At 48.6% G+C, this 19,486-nt stretch overlaps 2 protein-coding genes across 2 annotated transcripts in view; both read left to right on the forward strand.

The window, feature by feature from the left end:
• The window catches only part of LOC128310620 (microtubule-associated protein futsch), a 338,371-nt gene that overhangs the window by 236,526 nt on the left and 82,359 nt on the right, over positions 1-19,486 (forward strand). The window lies entirely within an intron of this gene.
• The window catches only part of LOC128310621 (uncharacterized), a 38,056-nt gene continuing 34,827 nt past the window's right edge, over positions 16,258-19,486 (forward strand). The window contains exon 1 of the mRNA XM_053047308.1: positions 16,258-18,259. Coding sequence (XP_052903268.1) covers positions 16,258-18,259 — 2,002 coding nt within the window. The remainder of the gene's footprint in view (positions 18,260-19,486) is intronic.

Here is a 19,486-nt window from a genome sequence, read left to right on the forward strand (position 1 = left end):
CGATAAAGAAGAAGGAGTTTGAGTACACTGCATAATTCTCTTGCGTAGCCGTGTAACCGGGCCGATATAGCTAGTCAAATAGAAACAAATGTTTTATATAACCAAGAATACATAAATCCAAGGATATTTTCGATCAAATTGTTTCCTTTTTAATTAGATTTTGTGCTATAAATTAACTCTGCTGCTAAATTTCCAAAACTCGCACAAACGGCACAAATTGTTTGGGGCCCCCAACACGGCTAGGCCCTAGGCGACCGCCTACTCCGCCTACCGTTTGATCCGCCGCTGCTCGCGAGCCCTACACCCGTACAATTGTGGTCGTTTTTTGTTGGCTGTTGCTGTATCGCCCCACCATCGGATGTAGCATTACTCACACCCAACCACCCCCACCTCACCGTGCGCTTTAACGGTTTTAATGAAAATTTTCAATTGATTGGTTTTAGGAGCTCCCGGTCTCCTATTCTTCTGTGCTGCCCCTAAACAAGAAGTAACGGATCGCGATCTACGCTCCCTCCCGGGATCGAGCCGGCTTATTCTTCAAAACCGGCCACACTATTATGGGTATAGATGTGTTTCTTATCCCACAGCGTCCTCAAACCGAACCGCGTCCGCAAACCTAAAGCCCATCCATCCGCTCGCCATCAGCCGTTTGAAGGAACGCCGGCATTTCGGGCCAGAGTTTAGATAAGGTCTCTGTAAGCACCCCATAGAACGATCGCTCGTTCGATTGAATTGAAGTTCGAAAGTTCATAGGGGGCCATTTTGGGGCGAGGTGGTGATGACCATTGGTCAGCATATTTTCAATGTTCCGTTCTAACGTAAACGCTCAACGATAACTGGTGGAAAATGTGTTATTTCGGAATTCCAGATATCACAGGGGTTGCCGTTTTGGCGCATTTTATTCTATTTAGCAAAAAAAAGCCTTATGTAAGCCGAATAGCCAATCATTACTTTTGAAGTTGAAGGGAAGGAGACGAACTGGCAAGAAAACCATCGCGAACCATCATATCATCTAAAGCAATTGGAAAACCCTGCAGTTCTGAAGGAAAGATGAGTGATATCTAAGCAACTCGCAACACAATAGGAGTGATCCAAAAAAACCAACAGTCCTTAATCCGAACTCCAAAAACTCCAACTTTTATTGATGCACAATACACAAACAAAACCATTTCGACTGGCCGTTGATGTTTCATTCGTTTTAGTGCTTGATTGAAGCAAACCAGCAGCAACCCGTCGTCCCTTATCAAAATGCGCCGAGAACACATCAGTTTCCGTTAGCGTATCGTCACCCGCTCCAACCGCACGTCAAGAACGAAAACAAGATCAGCTTAAAGCACCACAAGATGGGCGGAAAAATGGCCATCAGGGCCAGCATCCCAAGGAAACCCTCCTTGGAGCGAAACAACAGTTTAACCGCACCGCACATAATCAATCGGCCCGAAAAGGTCGGTCCGGTCCCGACCGATCGGCCGAAAAACGAACCTTCCACCGTTCACTGTTATGTTTATCTAAGCTTTCTATTTGGACAACGTGCTCCACCGTTCTAGCGCGTCGCGGGCATGTTTGGGCGTCGTTTGTTGTTGTGCTGCTTGTTGATTCTGGTGCCGCGTTCGTTTGAAGCGAAACGTTGCGCCTGCGAGGCGTTATTGATTTGTTGTTCGACGGAACGAGATCGTGTAACGCCGAACACACGGTCAATCGATGTATTTATGCTGCGTCACCTCGCGCAGGGTTATTGGCGATTTTGGGGGGGGCGGAAGGGCGGAAGAAGAAATGCTCCACCATTTGACGAATGTTTGGAAAATTCTTTCTCCTTCAGCTATGCGAGTGCACGGGTACTTGGTTTGGTTTATTGATTTTTTGCCTTCCCATTTTCGATCGATTCAGCACCTCCGGCCAGCGCTCGTAAAATAATGCGCTCAGTGGAAAATGATTTAAAGTATCTCGTTCCCGAAACAAGTACATGCCATTGCAATAACACTTTAAGTAAATGTTGATAACATCCTCACACCGTGGAAGGCTTGAAAACGCTTCATAGCTGTAATGCATTACTATAAAACTGTCCCCCTAGAGTCGGGTAGGATCGTGCATTTCCATCACGAAAGTTGCCCCCAAGTTCACGATCACGCTCAAGGGTCCAGATAAAAAGGGTTCCCACAACCAGGGCGAACCACTCTCCAGTGGTTCAATCGATTATCACATTTGCTCTGTCACCTGGGCCGGTACGCTGGCCCTGGGTAGAGCCAGATAGCTTTGGTCCAGTGCCGCGATGTTTTTTTCGACTTATCTTGTGATCGACTCGATCCTCTACCGATCCCACGAATGGTTGAGGCTTATTTGGGGCGGTCGAAGTAGGTTTTTCCGAAGTGGTAAGTGAGTTTGCAATTCATAACGCCAATATCTTTGGGACGCCCTGTAAGGAACGTTAGCCCGTTTCGGCCATTGGTTTTAGCAAAAACTCCGGAAGCGTTTGCGATATGGGTCGCCCGCAGTGGAAGCACCCAGCGTACCACGGGTTTTGCATTATCCTGCTTTGCATAACTCGGCCCTCATCAGCACACCTTCCAATTACGTCAAACGATCCCCGCATTCCATCGGGCACCTTGGCACCGTGATCTCTACCGCGTGCTGATCGCTACCTTCGCCATATTTGGTCAGTGATCTATCGGGCGACCAGAAAAGGGCCCGATCTGGTCGGTCGAACGTTCGAGGTTGAGATCCAGCTGGACGTTCCGGATAGGACGTTTGGAGGATGGCGCAAATTGCAGTGCATAATTTATGACCACCGTAGCAAAAGTCCCCTTCGGCCGACGACAATGCACCCTTGCGGGTGTCCAGCATCGAAAACATCCCTCTCCCGGGTTACTTCTCTCCCTCTCTCTGCACCCCTTTTCTAACGTTGGGTGAAAGGTTTATGCGTTTTTATGCAAAATCGTCATCGTTTTTCATGCACCATCCCACACAAACACACGCTCCCAGAACTCCCTTCGATGCTCCGGCGAGGACTATGTTGACCTCCGCGTCGACAGCTCATGGTTTGAATTTCGGTCACCCTAACGCCACGCTGACCGTGACCGACGTGGAACCGGGACACCGGGTTGGTGCTGGGCAAACCCGCAGGCCAACAGACTCACGCCTCGGCTGGGGGATGTGGCGTTTTTGTCTGCCCGTCAGCACCCTTCACAAGCGTGGCCTGATTTTTTTGTGTTTCACCGCCCTTCTCGCGTACCTTGGCTTCGGACTATGGGTTTTGCGAATAGTGTCTTCTTGGTTTGTTGCTTACGGTCCACGAGAAGTGCCGGGGAATTTCCAACGCAAATTCGACACACGGCAGAGATCGTGAGCAGCAGCCGCGGGGGTGGTTTTTTTTGTGCTGTGTGGTGCGATCGGAGATGGGACCGTTTACATTCCGAAAATATCGGTCTCGATGCGTCGTGACTGAAATGGACGACATGGATGACCTTCTTGCGGAACCGCAAAAAGATGACGTTTATTGGATTGCTTTTCGATTCGGTACAAACTAACAAGTTCTTAAATGTGCATCGCGTGTGAGAGAGAGAGAGAGAAAGAGAGAGAAAGAGAGAGAGAGAGTAAGAGAGATGATAATAGGACTAAATATTTAATTCCATTTTAAAATAACTTTACCTTGCTTGATGTATCGTTGAAGTCTAAAGTATTTAAACCTCTTGGTGTTCGATATTATATAGCTAAACAAACAGTTAATTTATTTTAGAGGTAAGTTCATTTTTGGGACGGTCTGGTGGCATGACGGTAGCGGCTTCCGGAGGAATTCACACGACCGGACCGGACCAAAATCCCTTCCGGACCAATCCCTCCTACTGACTATCCAGCTACGGGTAAATAAAGTCCCTAGACCTCTTGAGGTTGTTGTGCCGATAAAGAAGAAGTAGCTCATTTTTATCTTAAAATAAAAGGAATAGTAATAAATAACTATAAAAGTGTAATTAAGAAGTCCTTTTCATCAAACGATTCCCAAGCTCCTGTCCAGTGAACAGTCCTTTCGGTCATTAGCTCAAATTAAATAAAAGAAAGACTATTGCACCATGATGCTCAATCGGCGATGGTTGTATCGACCACTCACACAACAACAAAAAACTCCCACGAAATAACGTCCCGAAAATGTCCCGTACCACCGGCGCTGATGGGACGGTGGTTCCTTTCACGTGGATAAATTACTGATCCTCACAGGCGCGCCTAACGAACGCGCATTGTGCCATTGTGCGGGTTGTGAAAGCGACAAGCGCAATGGAACGGTGCGGCAATAAAACACCATGACTAAAGCTGCACAGCCAGAACGTGCGGTCTCAACGGGCTGCGACACAACGGACGGCCCACCGACAATCGCCACCGAAGATGCAAATAGTGAGCTCCCGGTACAGGCCACCGTTGGGCCTACGAGCTCATACGCTACGACCGTACGCCATTGCACCGGTAAGAATGATTTGTATTTGTTTTCCCTCCCGCGTTGGAACCCGTGGGCCAACGTGGTTCGCTCCCCTCGGGCACCGGATATTCTTCTCAAAACCAGATGCACACACAATCGACGATCTTTCTTCCAATACGCCTAGAATGATGCGTTTTGCCGGTGCGGCAGGGAGTGTGCATCGCGCTCTATTGCAATTACAGCATTAAACCACTGTAACGAATCGGACGAATGTGCCACGGCTGCAAACCACAACTGCACGCGTACCCGACCGGGTGCATCAGGAATCGCACAGCACAAAAGTACACTTCATCCAGAACCGCAACATCCAACCATTCCAACCACCAATTAATCAATCGTTGCAATAGATTGTAAGTAATGTGTACATTAAGCCGCAAGAATAGCTCCCCCACCGGAGGCATGGAAACCGCATCCGTTTTGCTATATCAAATTAATCTATTCGCGGGGTTTAGCTTTTCCGCCGAGAAAAACTCATTCGCACTGGTAAAGACACGTTTTCGACTCCCTTTGCTCGGCCCTCCCGTTTCTTGGCCGATGTTGGGGATGTTGTTCACACCTTTGCACCCTTAATGTGCCGTTGTTGCCGTAATGATTCGATTGCGATCTAGAGTACGGTGTTTCGGAACGCAGAAAACAACCAAAATTGCTACCAAGCGTTGCTTAATTAAACAACCGTTAAAAGACGCGAAGGGAGAAGGTGTTGGCAAATGATGGGCGTGTTAATTCGTTGCGTGGGATCACAGTAGGCAGAGGCGTTTTTTGTCCAACAGGCGTGATGGATGTGTGAAGATTGACAATTTGGTTGCCGTGGTTGCGGATTTCGAAGCTCCCCGTTATTCTAGTTGGTTTATCTAGTATTTGAGCAATCGAAGAATATTTAAGTTAAATAAATTTTAATTTAATAATAGATTATTTGTCAGTAGATCAACATAACTACACGCCCAATAAGGGGTTTACATTAAACATTACACATTACAATACATTTATAGCAAACATTACGATAATTACTACATTTTGCCTCTAACTAAGAAAAGATTTCTACAAGCAACAACTTTTTCGACGTTAAATGTAAAGAACACAAGTGAAGATTCCTTCAACTCGCAACAGAGGATCACTTTTCCACTTCCGTGTTGCTTGTGGGTCACACTTGTCCGTATGCTAATTTGAAGTTTGAATCGTACCCGTTCGACATTTGTGCGACCCCGTGCAGGAGTCCGAGCTCGCGATGCCCATTTTACAGCGGCTGCCGCCCAGATAAACCACATTTCCATATTCCCGAATGCGCTCCGTCCCAGAATGCGCCCGTACACAGCGTGTGCATTTCATTAAGTCACTAAATTCGGATTAGATTCATTGCGACGGTGCAAATGGTGCAACCCGCCGGTGCATCATGAAACGAGGCCATCTCGGCTTGCTTTTGTGTGTGGGTTTTCCATGGTTTTCCGTGGTCGGAGTGGAATGGGGAATTCTGTGTTTGTTTTTTTCGTTGCTCTGGTAGATAGTATTGCCCCATGCGAAGGAAAGTTTTGAAACAAACACACTCACCAATCGATTCTCATTAATATTCAAGTATCGGCATTTGACCGTTTGGAGCATCTGACACATACCCGGCCGGTCGGAGGGGTAACTGTAAATTTTAATTCATTCCTCCCATTTAAGGACTCTTCAGGAGCGTCGAGTAGTACGGCCCGAACGCCCGGACGGCGATCATCGGTACGGCTACCACTCCCGTTTAATGATGCCCGAGCACTCATAATCATCGTACGGCGCAAAACGCGCGCTTCCCGTGGAAGGATCGTAATTGCAATCCATCCAACGTGAAGAACCCTGTGGAAGATGCTACCACTACTTAAGCCGTCGCCTGCAGGCGAGGCCCCGGTATTGAGGACGTATCGGAAAGCTACTTTCCCGGTATGCCACCTTTTTTCCGTAAGTGACCTTCGCTTCGCGCTGGGAAATGCTGCCGCCGAACCGTGGAGTGTGGTTCAGCCCGCTTCGGAGGGCATTTAATCCGTCGTGGCCGGGTCGGGACTCCCTCATTAGAAGGCAATGAATGTCAGACATTGGGTGGGATCTTCCACCGCGGTGGGTGTGTGTGGAAGGCAGCTCGAAGTCGCTAGATCCAGAATGCAAACCGTTCAGTTTCGGAGAGTTCCGCAACCACTGCCAAATCCATCGGGACCATGTAATTACGAGCCAGCAGCCGGCAGAGGTCGGGGTCGAGGTTCGGTCGGGTTTTGATCGAGCGAGCTCCATATTTGTAGAAAGATGTCTGCAGCATCTGCAACGCGTTGAGGCTCACGGAAGATGTACAATAAAACAGGTCAGAACATCTCTCTGTTGCCTCACTCTTTCTAGCGTTCTTGCCACTTATTAAGCCCGAATTTCTCCTTAATTCATACGGCTCGCTTGGCGCAACACCGGGAGTCGTGGAGTAGAGCTCAACTTTCGGGCTAAAGAGCCACCCCCCGTACCCGTACGTGTTAATTATCGACCAGTTTGAAACAAGAGCACGTAAGAAATTGGATCGATTTATGACGGAGTGGTTGGTTCATTTGAGTTTTTCTTTTCCTTTCTCAACTTCCCTAGCGGTTCCTCTTTTTTTATCCTACCCCAAACGAAGATTCGCCTATTCCACTCGATTAAACAACGAGTTTCGTCTAACTCGAATGGGGGTCGTGGAAATGGTGGCTAACTGGCGAATTTTAGAAGTTTTGCTTTACGAAACGCTACTTGCTTTCCCCCGAATAAAAAAGATTATCCATTGCAATATACATAAATAACCCTTCTATGGGTTATGTTTAGTGAACAGATTGAACATTGCATAACATTTACATAACACGTTTATCATTCTAATTTGGCGGAACAATCAAATTTCAAATTATAAATAAACCCTTCCTTATTTTTCTATTACTGCTCGATTTTAGTTAAGAATTTAACAACTTTAATTCCATCGAATTATGAAACGTTTGACTTATGATTTCTGCATGTCCCAAAACGCTAATCTAATCACTCAGCTCTTATACAAAAAATGACGTCAATTCGCTCCCACATTCACCGATCGTACCGAACAGATGTCACCTTGGTCGCGCATGTTGTAGCTAAATTCGCAGCCCATCAATCCACCGGTCCATTCCTTCCACAACTAACGGGTCATTTTGATGGCATAACTTTACGGTACTCTATTCGCGTGCGCGTGAGTGTGTTACAACTGTTGCAGGTTTTGTTTTTGACATTAGCGAACCTAAGCCCACCCCCCCCAAAAGGGTGAAAGAAAAAAGGCCTTGTCGGGGAATGGGGGAAAAGGGGGTGGTAAAAGCGGGAAAGAATAGGAAAATGCCTTCGAATAACCGTGGCGAGCAAACGATAACTGCCACACAATGACCTCAGCGTATTGGCGATGCGCACCGGTCACGAAAACTACAAACCCTCCACCCTGTTCGCTTCGCTCGAATCGGTCATTCGCGTTCCAACCGGCCGAGGATGAGCCTACGAAAACATTCTCCCACCCGCTGCCCGTTTCCTTTTCTGCACCCGTACGCAGCTGTCCGGCGTGAAGCCGCGTGCCAATTTAGGAGACCGCAGACTACGACCGAACCGGCCCAAAACGACCATTACTTCACCCGCCGGTCTGACCGGCAATGTCGGCAGGGTTTTGCGTTGCATTTCTCCTGAGTCATGGCCCGAAACTCATGCGCGAACCCATCGTCCAGGAATGCTTGATGCGGGCGAAGTGGCCAATTTGATGAGCGGGCACGAGCTTTCGCTTGGCGGGACCTAAGACAAAAAGACCCTATGTTATTACCTCCCCGGGTAACCGTGTGGCTGTTACCCATCAACTGGATTGCGTCTCTGTTCGGGGTCTCCGATGGGTGTACTCACCCTGGCATGGCTGTTTTTCACACGCACCTAGACACACACTCTCGAACGGAAGGATGGCTCTTGTAGGATTTTCGATAATTATGCGCGAAAAGTGCTAAGCGCAATGTCCATCCTCAAGAACGCGCTTCCCGTGTTCTCAAGAACACGCTCCGCCCTGGGGGAGGTATAGGGTGTGTACTGCAGGTGTGTGTGTGTGTTTTTGCAGACTCCATCGTTGGGTCATCGATTGAGGTGATTGCGACCCCTTGACGAATGGAGCGGAGTTCACTTCAACGGCCATACGTGCCACGTGCTGGACCGGCTGGGTCGGTGCCGTACCGTGGCGCGCGTAAAACAATGTGCGGACTGTTGCCACGTTCTGCTTACCAGCATCGGGCCGTGTTATTACACCGATTACACTCATCGGTATCGCTCATTATAGGCGCTGTTATTATAGCTTAATTTTGCCATTATTTTGCTGCGCAAGGAATCGTGCCACGGTGCGGACACGGTGCTGGGATGGCATATTAAGGATATCGGTGGGTTGATAATGCAAGCATGAACAAATTATTGCATACTACATTGTTGAGGCTCGTATTTAACGAGTTGTCTTCGTTTCTAAAACTACATCACTTCTAATTTATATAAAGTATTATTTTATTTCGATAAGGGAGTTTGTTTTTAGTTAAATTACATGTCTTTAACTCATTTTTTTTATAAAATATTAAAATTCCAAAATTTATAAATAAGCTATTCTACTTTTCCAACGATCAGAAAACACTTTTCGTAAATATATCGCAGAGAAAAATGATCCTGCTCTCCTATTAACATTCAGCTCGAAACTCCACCAACAACCGGTACAGCTTTCGGTGCAATAATCCTCCAGCGAATACCCCGAACATTCGTTAACCAACTTCGGGGCCAAACTTTCAACGGTAACCAAACATTAAATCACACATTTCACTCTGCGCCACTCTGTGCCACGACGATCGATCGCAAAACGAAATGGCACGTAACAGGCACCGAAGTTTCGTGGCGGAATGCAACGTGATGTGGCTCACGCGATGCACACAACTCCCCGCGAGGTCGGGTTCAATCAAGTTCAAGTGCAAACGTTCGGTGCAGCAGCAGCAGAAAAAGAAAACCAACCAGCATACCTACACCCGTTTCGGTGGCGTTTGGTATTGCTGCTTCCTTTTTTTTTTTGGGAACTCGGACTTTCGGACTGTCCTGTTCCATTTAATGTCATTTAATCTCAAAGGGCGTCCCGGTGGTGGAAGCAATTTTGTTTACTCACTCATCGTTTAAAGGTGTCTGGTGGTGGTTAAACCGTTCCTTGAAATCAGCATGTGCCAAACAAACCCTTTGGGGTAATGGCTCACCATGGCACACCTCCCAGGAACGCGGTTCATTCAGCAGGGAACGAAAAAAAGGGAAAACTCAAACAAGCCGTTGCACTTTCGGTGCGTTTTGCCCTTCGTATTCCCCGGTTGTCTTGCGCTCAGTGGTGGAAAAAAAAACAAAACCACGGCAGGTCCTTAATCTCCCGTGACCGGTCTCCATTTCAACGCTATCGTTACGTTGCGGTAGACTTTCGCGCTCATCGCTCTTTCACATCAGCATTACCCGCATTACCAACAATGGGATGGAAGAAAACACGGGAAGGAAATGTTGGGAAGAAAGTATTATTTTTCCAAAAAAAAAATGAACGCTGTTGTCGCGCAAGACGCGTGCAGATAAACATGCACTCGGATCTGCGTGGAAACGAAACCGTCCCTTTCAGTCAGCGGTTCTTAACATACCAAAATATGTATATTCTTATTCGCTGTTGACACAATTGTGCTGTGTCAACTGTCAGTTGTAGATACAAGAGCCTATTTCGATGCTTTATGGCATTTCTTCTTGAAGATTGAGAAATATATTCTAACTATATTCAAATTTCAAACATTTGTACTTCCCAAATTTAACTAGACTGCCCATTTTTTCAAATTGTCTCACATCAAACCCCAAGTGCTTCTTAAAAAATGGTTATTTAAATATGGCACGCATTGAGAACCACTGATACCAAACTCAGAACACCGCACGAATCTTCCAGAGATAACGATAATAAATGAGCTCGTTTTGATTCTTTGCGCAAGATTCGCAATTCTCTCGTTGCATTCAAGCAATGCTTTCAGTTGGGTAACTCCGACACAAAACAAAAAAACGACAGACGCTACCGCACCGACGCAACGCATCCGACGAAAACGAAACTGGAGCTTGGCGACGTGACACTACCCCACCCGCCAGCCAGGAAACCCCTTGTTTGTCGGCCCTTTCCCCCCCCCCCCCACAACAGACCAGCCCGAAAGGGCGAAGAATGTGCGCACTGGCTTTTAATTACCAGCGCCATATCGTCGCCTTGCCCTGCGCTGGATACAACCGACGTATCCTTGAAAGCGAGTCCTAATGAGCTGTAAACGAAACTTCCGACGAACCTCCGGACAGCTTCGTACCAAGCGAACTCGTCAGCACCTCACCGAGAACCCCGAATGCTCAGAACCGTTGATAATTTATCAACTTCTAACTACTTTGCTGCATTTTCGCGCTGCTTCCGATCGGTTGGTTGGGCAGTTCGGCTTTCTTGCCGACGCTGGCCGTGAAATTCTACTGAAACGTGATCGTAAAAGCGGGAGAAAAAAAACGGCCACACCACAAATGGAGGCTTTTGTGACTGCAGAAAAAAAAACAGGACAAAATGTTTTCTTATCTCGCTTTAGATCATGATGCAGGGCAGAAAATAAAGATGGACCCGAGAGAGAAAGATGGACACTCGCGCAGTAAGGAATAGGCGGATGCAACAACCCCGATGGTACCCCCCCCTCAAAAGATTGAATTCCAATTTTTAATAGCATTCGCTAATGGTTGCGAGAAATCATAAAATTTAGACATAAAATTTACACGACCCCAAAACACATTCCCACACCATCCCTGATCCTGACGCACTACTCTCGTTCGTCGGCACGTTGCATTCCACCCCATTCCGGGAAAAACAACCGCGTGTGTGTGTGTGTTGTATGTATGATTCTTTGCAAAAACCCCACTCCCACTCCCCGCTAGTCGTCCTCCCCATCTTACCCCATCCTTCCACACACAACACAACTGCATCGGATGTGTTTTGGATGCCGTTCGGGGTCAATGCTGGCCTCTTGCGCTTTACGCTTTGAATTATGTTCATCAACGAGTTCAGACACATTTACTCGCGTTGAATGAATCATGTGGCTTCTCGGACGGTAATGATGTTTCGTTCTGAGTGCCGTCCTCCTTCATTTCCTGACGCGATGCATTTATGACCCCCGGGAGGTCGGATACAGCATCCGACTGGGGGAGGAACAACAAAAGCAAACCAAAAGAAACCCAAAGCCGTGTGTCGTCTTTCGAGAAGATTGGTTTCGAGTTTGGGGCAGCTATATCGTGTGGACAAATGCCGGCACATTTAAACGGGGAGGAGGTTTAGAAATTTCGTTTCTTTTAATGAGCTTTTGTTTTAAACGTTGCTATAATCGAGTAGCGTTCCGTTTGCTCTAGTTGAATTGCTTGACTCACGTTGGGGTTCGTTTTGTACTTCGAATTCGGTTCATTTTTTATGTTTTCTGCATCTTTTCAGCTTTCAATTTTAATTTTTCCTTCATTACTTCTAAGTTCCTCAGCGTTTCTGGCACGAGGTATACATTTCTTTTGGAAAGTAAACCATTTTGCATTGATAATATTAAGATTGCTTCAAGTTTTCCTTTAATCTCATTATTTTTTTTCGTATATTGTTCTGAGATATTTTCTCTTCTTTCGTTATATGACTTATTTAATATTTTATTAATCTCCTTCTTTTAATTTATTTTCTGTATATTTTTTCCCTTCTCAGGCAATTTTTGTTGTGTTCTTGTTACATTTCGCACTTTGTTTTGATTTCTTATGAGTTTTTATTGCATTCGAGTTGAGTAAAATATTCGCAATGTGTTATTTTAACTACTTTTCAATATATTTATTACTTTCAACTCTTTTGCTGCTTTTCTACCTCATCGAATGCGATTTCCAATTAATTTCTTCAAGCTTATGTCTTCGTACATCTTTCATGTTATATGTTTATTCTTTTTTACCATCTCAATGTTAATCCAATCCTTTTTATCTGTTTTATCTCAATTGTTATTTCTTTTCTCCTTTGTTCTTCCTCTAACGTCAAACTCATGGAGGTCGGGTTTCAAAAGGTCACCGAAGAAAGGCAAACACGAAATAAAATACAATTTACAAAAAAAAAAACCTCCCAAAAACAAACTTTCCTCGAGCGAAAGATCAACACCTTCTGATTAAGGCTTCCTCATGATTCCGCCCCATTGTTGTTGCTCTGCCGAAAAGCTTTATTCCCTGCTGGCACCGCGAACTGTAGGAAGTGCGCAAGATTTCAGAACAATTGATAACGCGTACGCAACGTGACAGGCGTTTGCCGGACAGCGCTTGTGTACCGTGTGCTGTTCGTGGTTGCGGTTTCAAAAAAACGGCCGTGCGAGTGTTAGCAAGGGCTGAAAGAATGGCGGGTGGTTTCTTGATTCATAAATATGTATGCTCGTGTGTGGCTGTGTGTGTGGGGGGGACAGCGGTATGTTCCACCGGTGTGCAACTCCAGTTTCGGCGTTGGCTCTCGCATACATATCTTAATTTCCGAACCGCATCCCCACAGACGTGCAATCACACGGCATCGGGTTTTACTGCTCACAAGACAAAAGCGATGGGTTGCAATAAAGAAAAGAACATGCACTCACCTACCCAAAAACAACAACTTGCACGGGTGGCGCGCAGGCGATGGAGGCGTAACGTCAAAAACCGCAGACGAAAGTGCACATTCTTGTGTGCAAGCGTGGTGGTGATGCGTTTGTTTCGTGTCAGGCGATAGAGACGGATTTGGTACGATGTTTTTTTTTTCTCTGTTTGCAAAGCTCCATTTCTTCGGTTTTCGGCACATTTGCTTTTGGTGCGTTCCATGCTATTGTATGGGTTTGTGAGTATATGATGTACTTCCAAACAATCGTTTCCTGTTGCCGTGCCTTAATGCACCGAGTGGCTACATTTCGCTGTGCAGTGAAACTTTATTGAATTACGACCCTGCAGCAATAAAGGCGTAGCTGCATTTAAATCTGCAGACTACACAAATGCGCACTGGCACGGATGGCGCACAGAATTGTACCCCAAAAATCCATCCTTGCAGGGTTTTTGAACCGATGTTGAAAATTTTTCAAAATAGTTTTTTTATACTTTTGATTTTTAAATCCATGAACTATTTAAAAATCTATTTCGTCCTAGTCAAACGATTGCGTTTTTGACACCAATGACCTTACCAAGTGTTGCAATCAACCTTCATTTACGATTATGCAGTACGAAACGAATGTGACCCAACCGGAGGGTGGGAGAAGGCACTTGTGCTTCCGAAAATAAAGCAAACAAAACTACACAGCAGAGCTGCAAACGGCAAACCAAAAAACGAACTCCGTGACCGTCACCGTCGCGGGGGCACAAATCGTGAGCAGAGTTCGACCCGCGACCATCGGTCCGATGGGTTGGGCGGTACGGGGAAAATTGAAAAACCAAAACCAAAACCGAAGCGTTGCACCGAGCACCAGCGTTATCGAGGCGGGAGGCCACAGTTTGGAAGTCACGGACGGTGCAATGTTCGCAAAACATTGTTGCACTGTTGACCCGCGGCTGTCGTTTGCCGTAATCAATGACATCCGGGCGAGATTTGTGTGCATCCGAAGCGAAGGGAATGGGCTATGGGCCACGGTACTCTGCCAACGACCTCTGCCTTTCTTTCTGTGTTTTGCGACAGGGAAAGATGCTCCGTCAAGTTTGCATTCCTTTTTGCTTCCCTTTTTTGTCCCGAAGGGGAAAAGCCCTGTTGGAGGAGGGGTGGTGGAAGGAGAGTTTACTTGGCTGGATGCAGTGCATGTGTGCATTAGGTTGAAGTCTGGTCTGACAGTTGCGGAGGACATCGTGTACCAGTGCAGGGTAGAAATGTTTATATGTCAACGATCGTAGATTATTCAATCATTGGTCGCGGTCGTGATCGTTCTGTTCTTGATAATGAATCTGCCGGGGTTTCTACCGAGAACTTTCCGTCGCGCTGATCGAAACCGTACCCACTAAACACTCAGCCAAGCGGCACATTATGAGCTTTCGTGCCGCTTCATTTCCGTCCCGGGCGGAGTGCAGCGGGCGGACGCTCGTTTTCGGGCTGGGTGAAACGCCGCTGATGGAAATCATGTCCGTCATGCATGCTAACAAGACACGCCAACAGACGCCCCAAGCAATCAAACGCCCTGATCGACGGCGATGATGATGCAGATCGGACCCCAAAACGAACGGGAACTCCGGGGCCATGGGGTTCGTCGCTTGATTCCATCGCTAACGCCAACGAAGAAGTGAAAACGGGAATGCTACTTTCGTTGGAGCTCCTTTTGTGGCACACGCTCGTTCTCGCCCATCTGCAGGGTTGCAACGAGCACCACGGTACACCGTCTATCTACGCCCGGCCAGACCAGAATCTGCCACCGGAAAGTGTTAGAACTAATGGCGTACGATAGCGCAATTGCGTCACTATCGCAGAAGTTACTTCCCACCTTCGACGACGGGACCGGGGGACTAACAGCACGCCGAAGCCGTTGATAGGGCCGTCTACCGGAAAGGAAACGGAAAGTGGTCACCATCAGTGCGTTTCGCACACGCACACGCTAGTCCGGTTTGCCGGTTCGACCCGCGGGAAGAGAAATTCTAGGCTCGTCGATACGAACGCCCGTGCACCGTGATACCGTTACGCCGGTTTGGAAGCGGTCTCTGTGCGTCCCCATGTCCCCCGAAGGAAACAGGTGTCGGCGAACCGATGTTGAGGCGTTGATGGAATTTTTAAGAAACCCGATTGTTGAAAAACAAGTTCCCCTCAGAACCCAACTGGCCCGGGGCCGAAGGGTGAATGGTGAATGGTTGCTCGAGGACTCAATTCAATAGACATCCTGGGAGAATCGTTATGCCGGGTCGGTGCTGCAGCAGTAGATCGAAACGGTGCTGGACCGACCGGTGGTGGATTACCTAACACGAGCTGCATCTATCACGCCATCGTAAACCTCGAAGGAAATTAAGCTTAAAGGGGCACTTTTTTTATTGACCGCAGACGTAACATTATTACGTTTAAAGGGTTTTACCCATCAAGAACTGACCACGGTGATGATGGTCCGTGTGGATGTGTGGAACGGTGAGGATGGTATTCAAAACCGCGAAACAGTTTGCAATTTTCCATTGGAAATGCACGCAATGCCGCACTCAGCTGCTCTCTTGGTGTTTCTTATTCGCAACAATCATGACTCTCCCCATGAAGGTCTCTCTTGTTGGGTTTGGAGAAGAGATTTAAAACATGGGAGACCTAAATGCAATGAAAAAGATGAAACGAAAAGCTATTTATTTGGGGGAAAATACATTTTATTAGACTGAAGATCGTAGATCGAGTCTCTTCTTCATATTCTAAATACCACAAAAACACGACTAAACATTACACTAACCAGAAGAAATTAAAAAATATTTGGTCTGAGTACTGGAATCGGTTTCAGGATAGGCACATCGTCTCAATATACTGCATTAAATTTAAGATCCAACATTGAATTTCTGAGCCCAACCTAAACCATAGTGCGATTAGCTCACAAACGATGAGAATGAGTGCCACCGCGCAACCTCTCAACATAAAGCTCTCCCGTGAGTGACCGTACCGAAAACATGCGCATGCGGCGTAGCCCCAACACGCTCGCGCAAGGTTCGCGCATTCGAAGACCTACCCCCGGCACAGTAACAGTAACGCTCCCGTGTGCGTCCGTCCGTGAGCAAGCAGCATGCACCGCTGAACCAACAGTCAGTTCGGTATGGCTCGTCGACCGAAACGGTCGGCGCTCGTGCTAGCGGTCGCGTTAGTGGCGTTCTGCCAAGTGGTGCACTATCGGTGTTTGGCTAGTGGTGTCCTGCCCCCAGCGTTAGCGGCGAGCAGCAGTGGTGAAGCGGATGCCGCCGATCTGGATGCGGCCGAAAGCAACCATCGGGCGTTGCTCAATCTGCCCAAGTTCGGTGACCGGCTCGCGCCAAGAAACCGCCCGAATGTGGAGGACCTCGGTCCGGGTGCGCCGGTGTCCGGTGTTAGTGGTAGACAGGCCCGCGGGCCAACAGTGTACGGGCGGGCGGGCATTGGCCCGGTGCCGCCCGCCCATCCGCTCGCCCCGAGCGACAATGACATCAAGCGCAGTGATGTGATGGTGGTGAGTGGCCGCAGTGTGAAGGGTGCGGGTGTGCGCGCCGGCTCCCAGGACCTCACCGACGAGGACGAAGTGGAGGGCGAGGAGGAGGGTGAGGAAGAGGTCGAGGCGGAGCAGGAAGAGCAGGAAGCGAAAGGTGGTGACGAATCGGGGGGTGACTATTTCGCGGTGGAGGCCACGCACCCCCAGCAGGACATCGCGCGGTCCTCCGACACAGAGCTGCTCGCACAGAATCGATTAGATACGGCGGCGGCGGCGGGGTCGTCGCGCGACGGTAGTGCCAGTGCGGTGGCAGTGCATCAAGCGGAAAGTGTGGGTAGAAGTGTGGCCGGGCTCAACATTGCCGGCATTAGCAATGCGTCGTCCGCGCAGGCGCATCGGCTCGAGATGTCGACCGAGTTCTTCGTAGTGCCATCGACAGCGTCGTCTGCGGCGTCGCGTTCGACAACCGTCCGGCCGGGTGGGGTCATACTGGCGGCGCGCCATCCAGCGGCCGTCTCGAGCGGCGGCGGCGGCAGTACCACGCGCCAGAACGTGACCCCACCGACGGTGGTGTCGACGACCGGGTACGCCGGTGGTCTGCGCAAGGAACCCTGGGTAGTGCCGGTGCTGGTGCTCGCCTCGCTGTCGATGCTGATGATGGCCGCGTTTGAGGTGTTCGTGCTGTGCAAGGCCTGGCGGACGTCGCCCAGCCGGAGGCACCTCTTTCTCGGCCAGATGCTACTGCTCGGCCTGTTTGCCTGCTCCGGGCTGGCTGCCGTACTCACCGTCAATCCGACCGTACTGTCGTGTGCGACGATGCGCTTCGGGGCCGGTGTTGCGTTCGCGCTCGTCTTTGCCTCCCTGCTGGTCAAGTGCGTCTTTCTGATCAGCTTAAACGGTGGCGTGTATCTGCCCGCACCGTACCAGGGTCTGCTGCTTCTGTTTGCCGTACTCATACAGGTGGCGGTCGGTGGCCAGTGGCTGCTGACGTCGCCCCCCAGTGTCGACAATGTGCCGGTGGGTGGCGGTGGTGGTAGCGGTGGTACTGCGGTGTCGAGCCGTTATCATCTACTGCTCACCGCCGGTGACCTGGCGGCGACCGCCAGTCCCACCATCCCGCTCTGTCATACCCCGTTCGCGGAGTTACTGCTCTCGCTGATCTACATCGTGTTTCTGATCGTGTTCGTCGCCATCCTGGCGATCAAATCGCGCGGCATTCGGGACAACTACCGGGAGGCCACGTACATCGGGCTGGCGATCGGTGGCATCATCCCGATCTGGCTCGGGTGGACACTGTGCGGGTTGGCTGTGGCCGATCGGCACCGGGACGCTTGTCTTGCGTTCGGGCTCGTCGCCACCTCCTCGACCGTGTTCTTGGTGATGTTTATGCCGAAGGGACGTCAGCTGGCCGCGATGGGTAAGGAGGGCCTGTACGTGGAGGACCGCGAGGAACGGTTTAGCTCGCTCAGCCGGGCGGGATCGGGGTACTCGCCCTCGTTCTTCCATTTCAAACCGATCAAGTATGGGGTGATGGGACCATCGCCGACACTGCAGACGGCGAGCGCTAACCTGGTTGGTACTACGGCCGCCACCGCTACCACCAAGCACCATCAAGCTGTCGCAACATTAGGCGGAGGTAAGTTTTAACAGCCGGGCGGGGAATATCCCAAGCCATTGCAGGGAATCCTTTAGAAAATATCCTCCAAAGTCCACTGCTTCTGAAGGTCCCTGATGTGACATTTAGCTCGAGGGACCTGTGTGTATGTTGCGTATCTTTAAGAATGTGTTTGAGTGAGTGTATTACCATTTTGCTTTCAATCTGACCGTTGTACAGCGAGAAGGGAGTGAATCTATTTGCTTCCAACTTTATAGACGACTTATAGCTAGTGAGAGTGTTTTGTGTTATGGTGCTAGTGATCTTAAAAACTCCTTCACACACACATAGTTTACATAACTTCTGTCACAACACATTAGCATGACATTTCGCTCTCTATTTATCTCTCTCTCCCTCCGAGTAATTGCAAAAAACTTGTGAAGATCGTTAGTTCACACTTGATTGCTTTGCTTGAGCTACATGTCTTCATGGTTTTCACCGCTTCTACATACGGAACGTGTGACCGTGCGCTGCGAGATCTGCCTCACAACATTTAGATACGATCAAGCACACTTCCTTACCGCCGATCCGTTTCTGGCACGGCAAATTGCAATCAACCTTATGAGCAAATCAGCATCATTAGCGTGGGACGGTGTGTGGTGGTCCGGGTTACGCTCACGCCCAACCTTTTTGAAACGCGGGAAAATAAAGCGACGAACAGGAAAGTAAGAGTGCGCCATTCGTGCGATCGCAACGGTAGAAAGTGCATCCGCATAATGCGACGTCAGCTAATTTCACCACCGTGCGACTTAATTAAGTCGGCAGGCATCGCATCTGCCTGGATGAAAGCAAAGGTCATGTCGTAACGGACAGCTAGCAAAGCAGGTTGAGTGTTGTTACCCCAAAACTCGCTTAAGAACACGCTACGTGAAGGTGAATTGGATGGTTTTGAATGCCAAACAGTACAGAAGCCTTTAAATGTTCATCAACAAATAATAAGAGTTGAATACAACCTGCTGCTTTCGGCTCATTATTCACCCAGAAAAGGATTAAACTCCAGGCCCCATATTTATTCCTTTTCGGAACCCAAATTGAGACGTGCCCGGCCTAACAATTGCTCTTGTCTTTTGCGCTGTAAATCAAATTAATTTCATATTTCGTTTCCCGCCATCATCGCGAGCTAATGGATATTTAGAAGGAAAATCCTTGAAAGCTTCCAGCCCTTCCCTCCCAGTCTAATCCAGACCGTCTGCTCTAAGCCGCCCGTAC

The sequence above is a fragment of the Anopheles moucheti genome, chromosome 2, assembly GCF_943734755.1.
Source record: "Anopheles moucheti chromosome 2, idAnoMoucSN_F20_07, whole genome shotgun sequence".
NCBI lineage: Eukaryota > Metazoa > Arthropoda > Insecta > Diptera > Culicidae > Anopheles > Anopheles moucheti.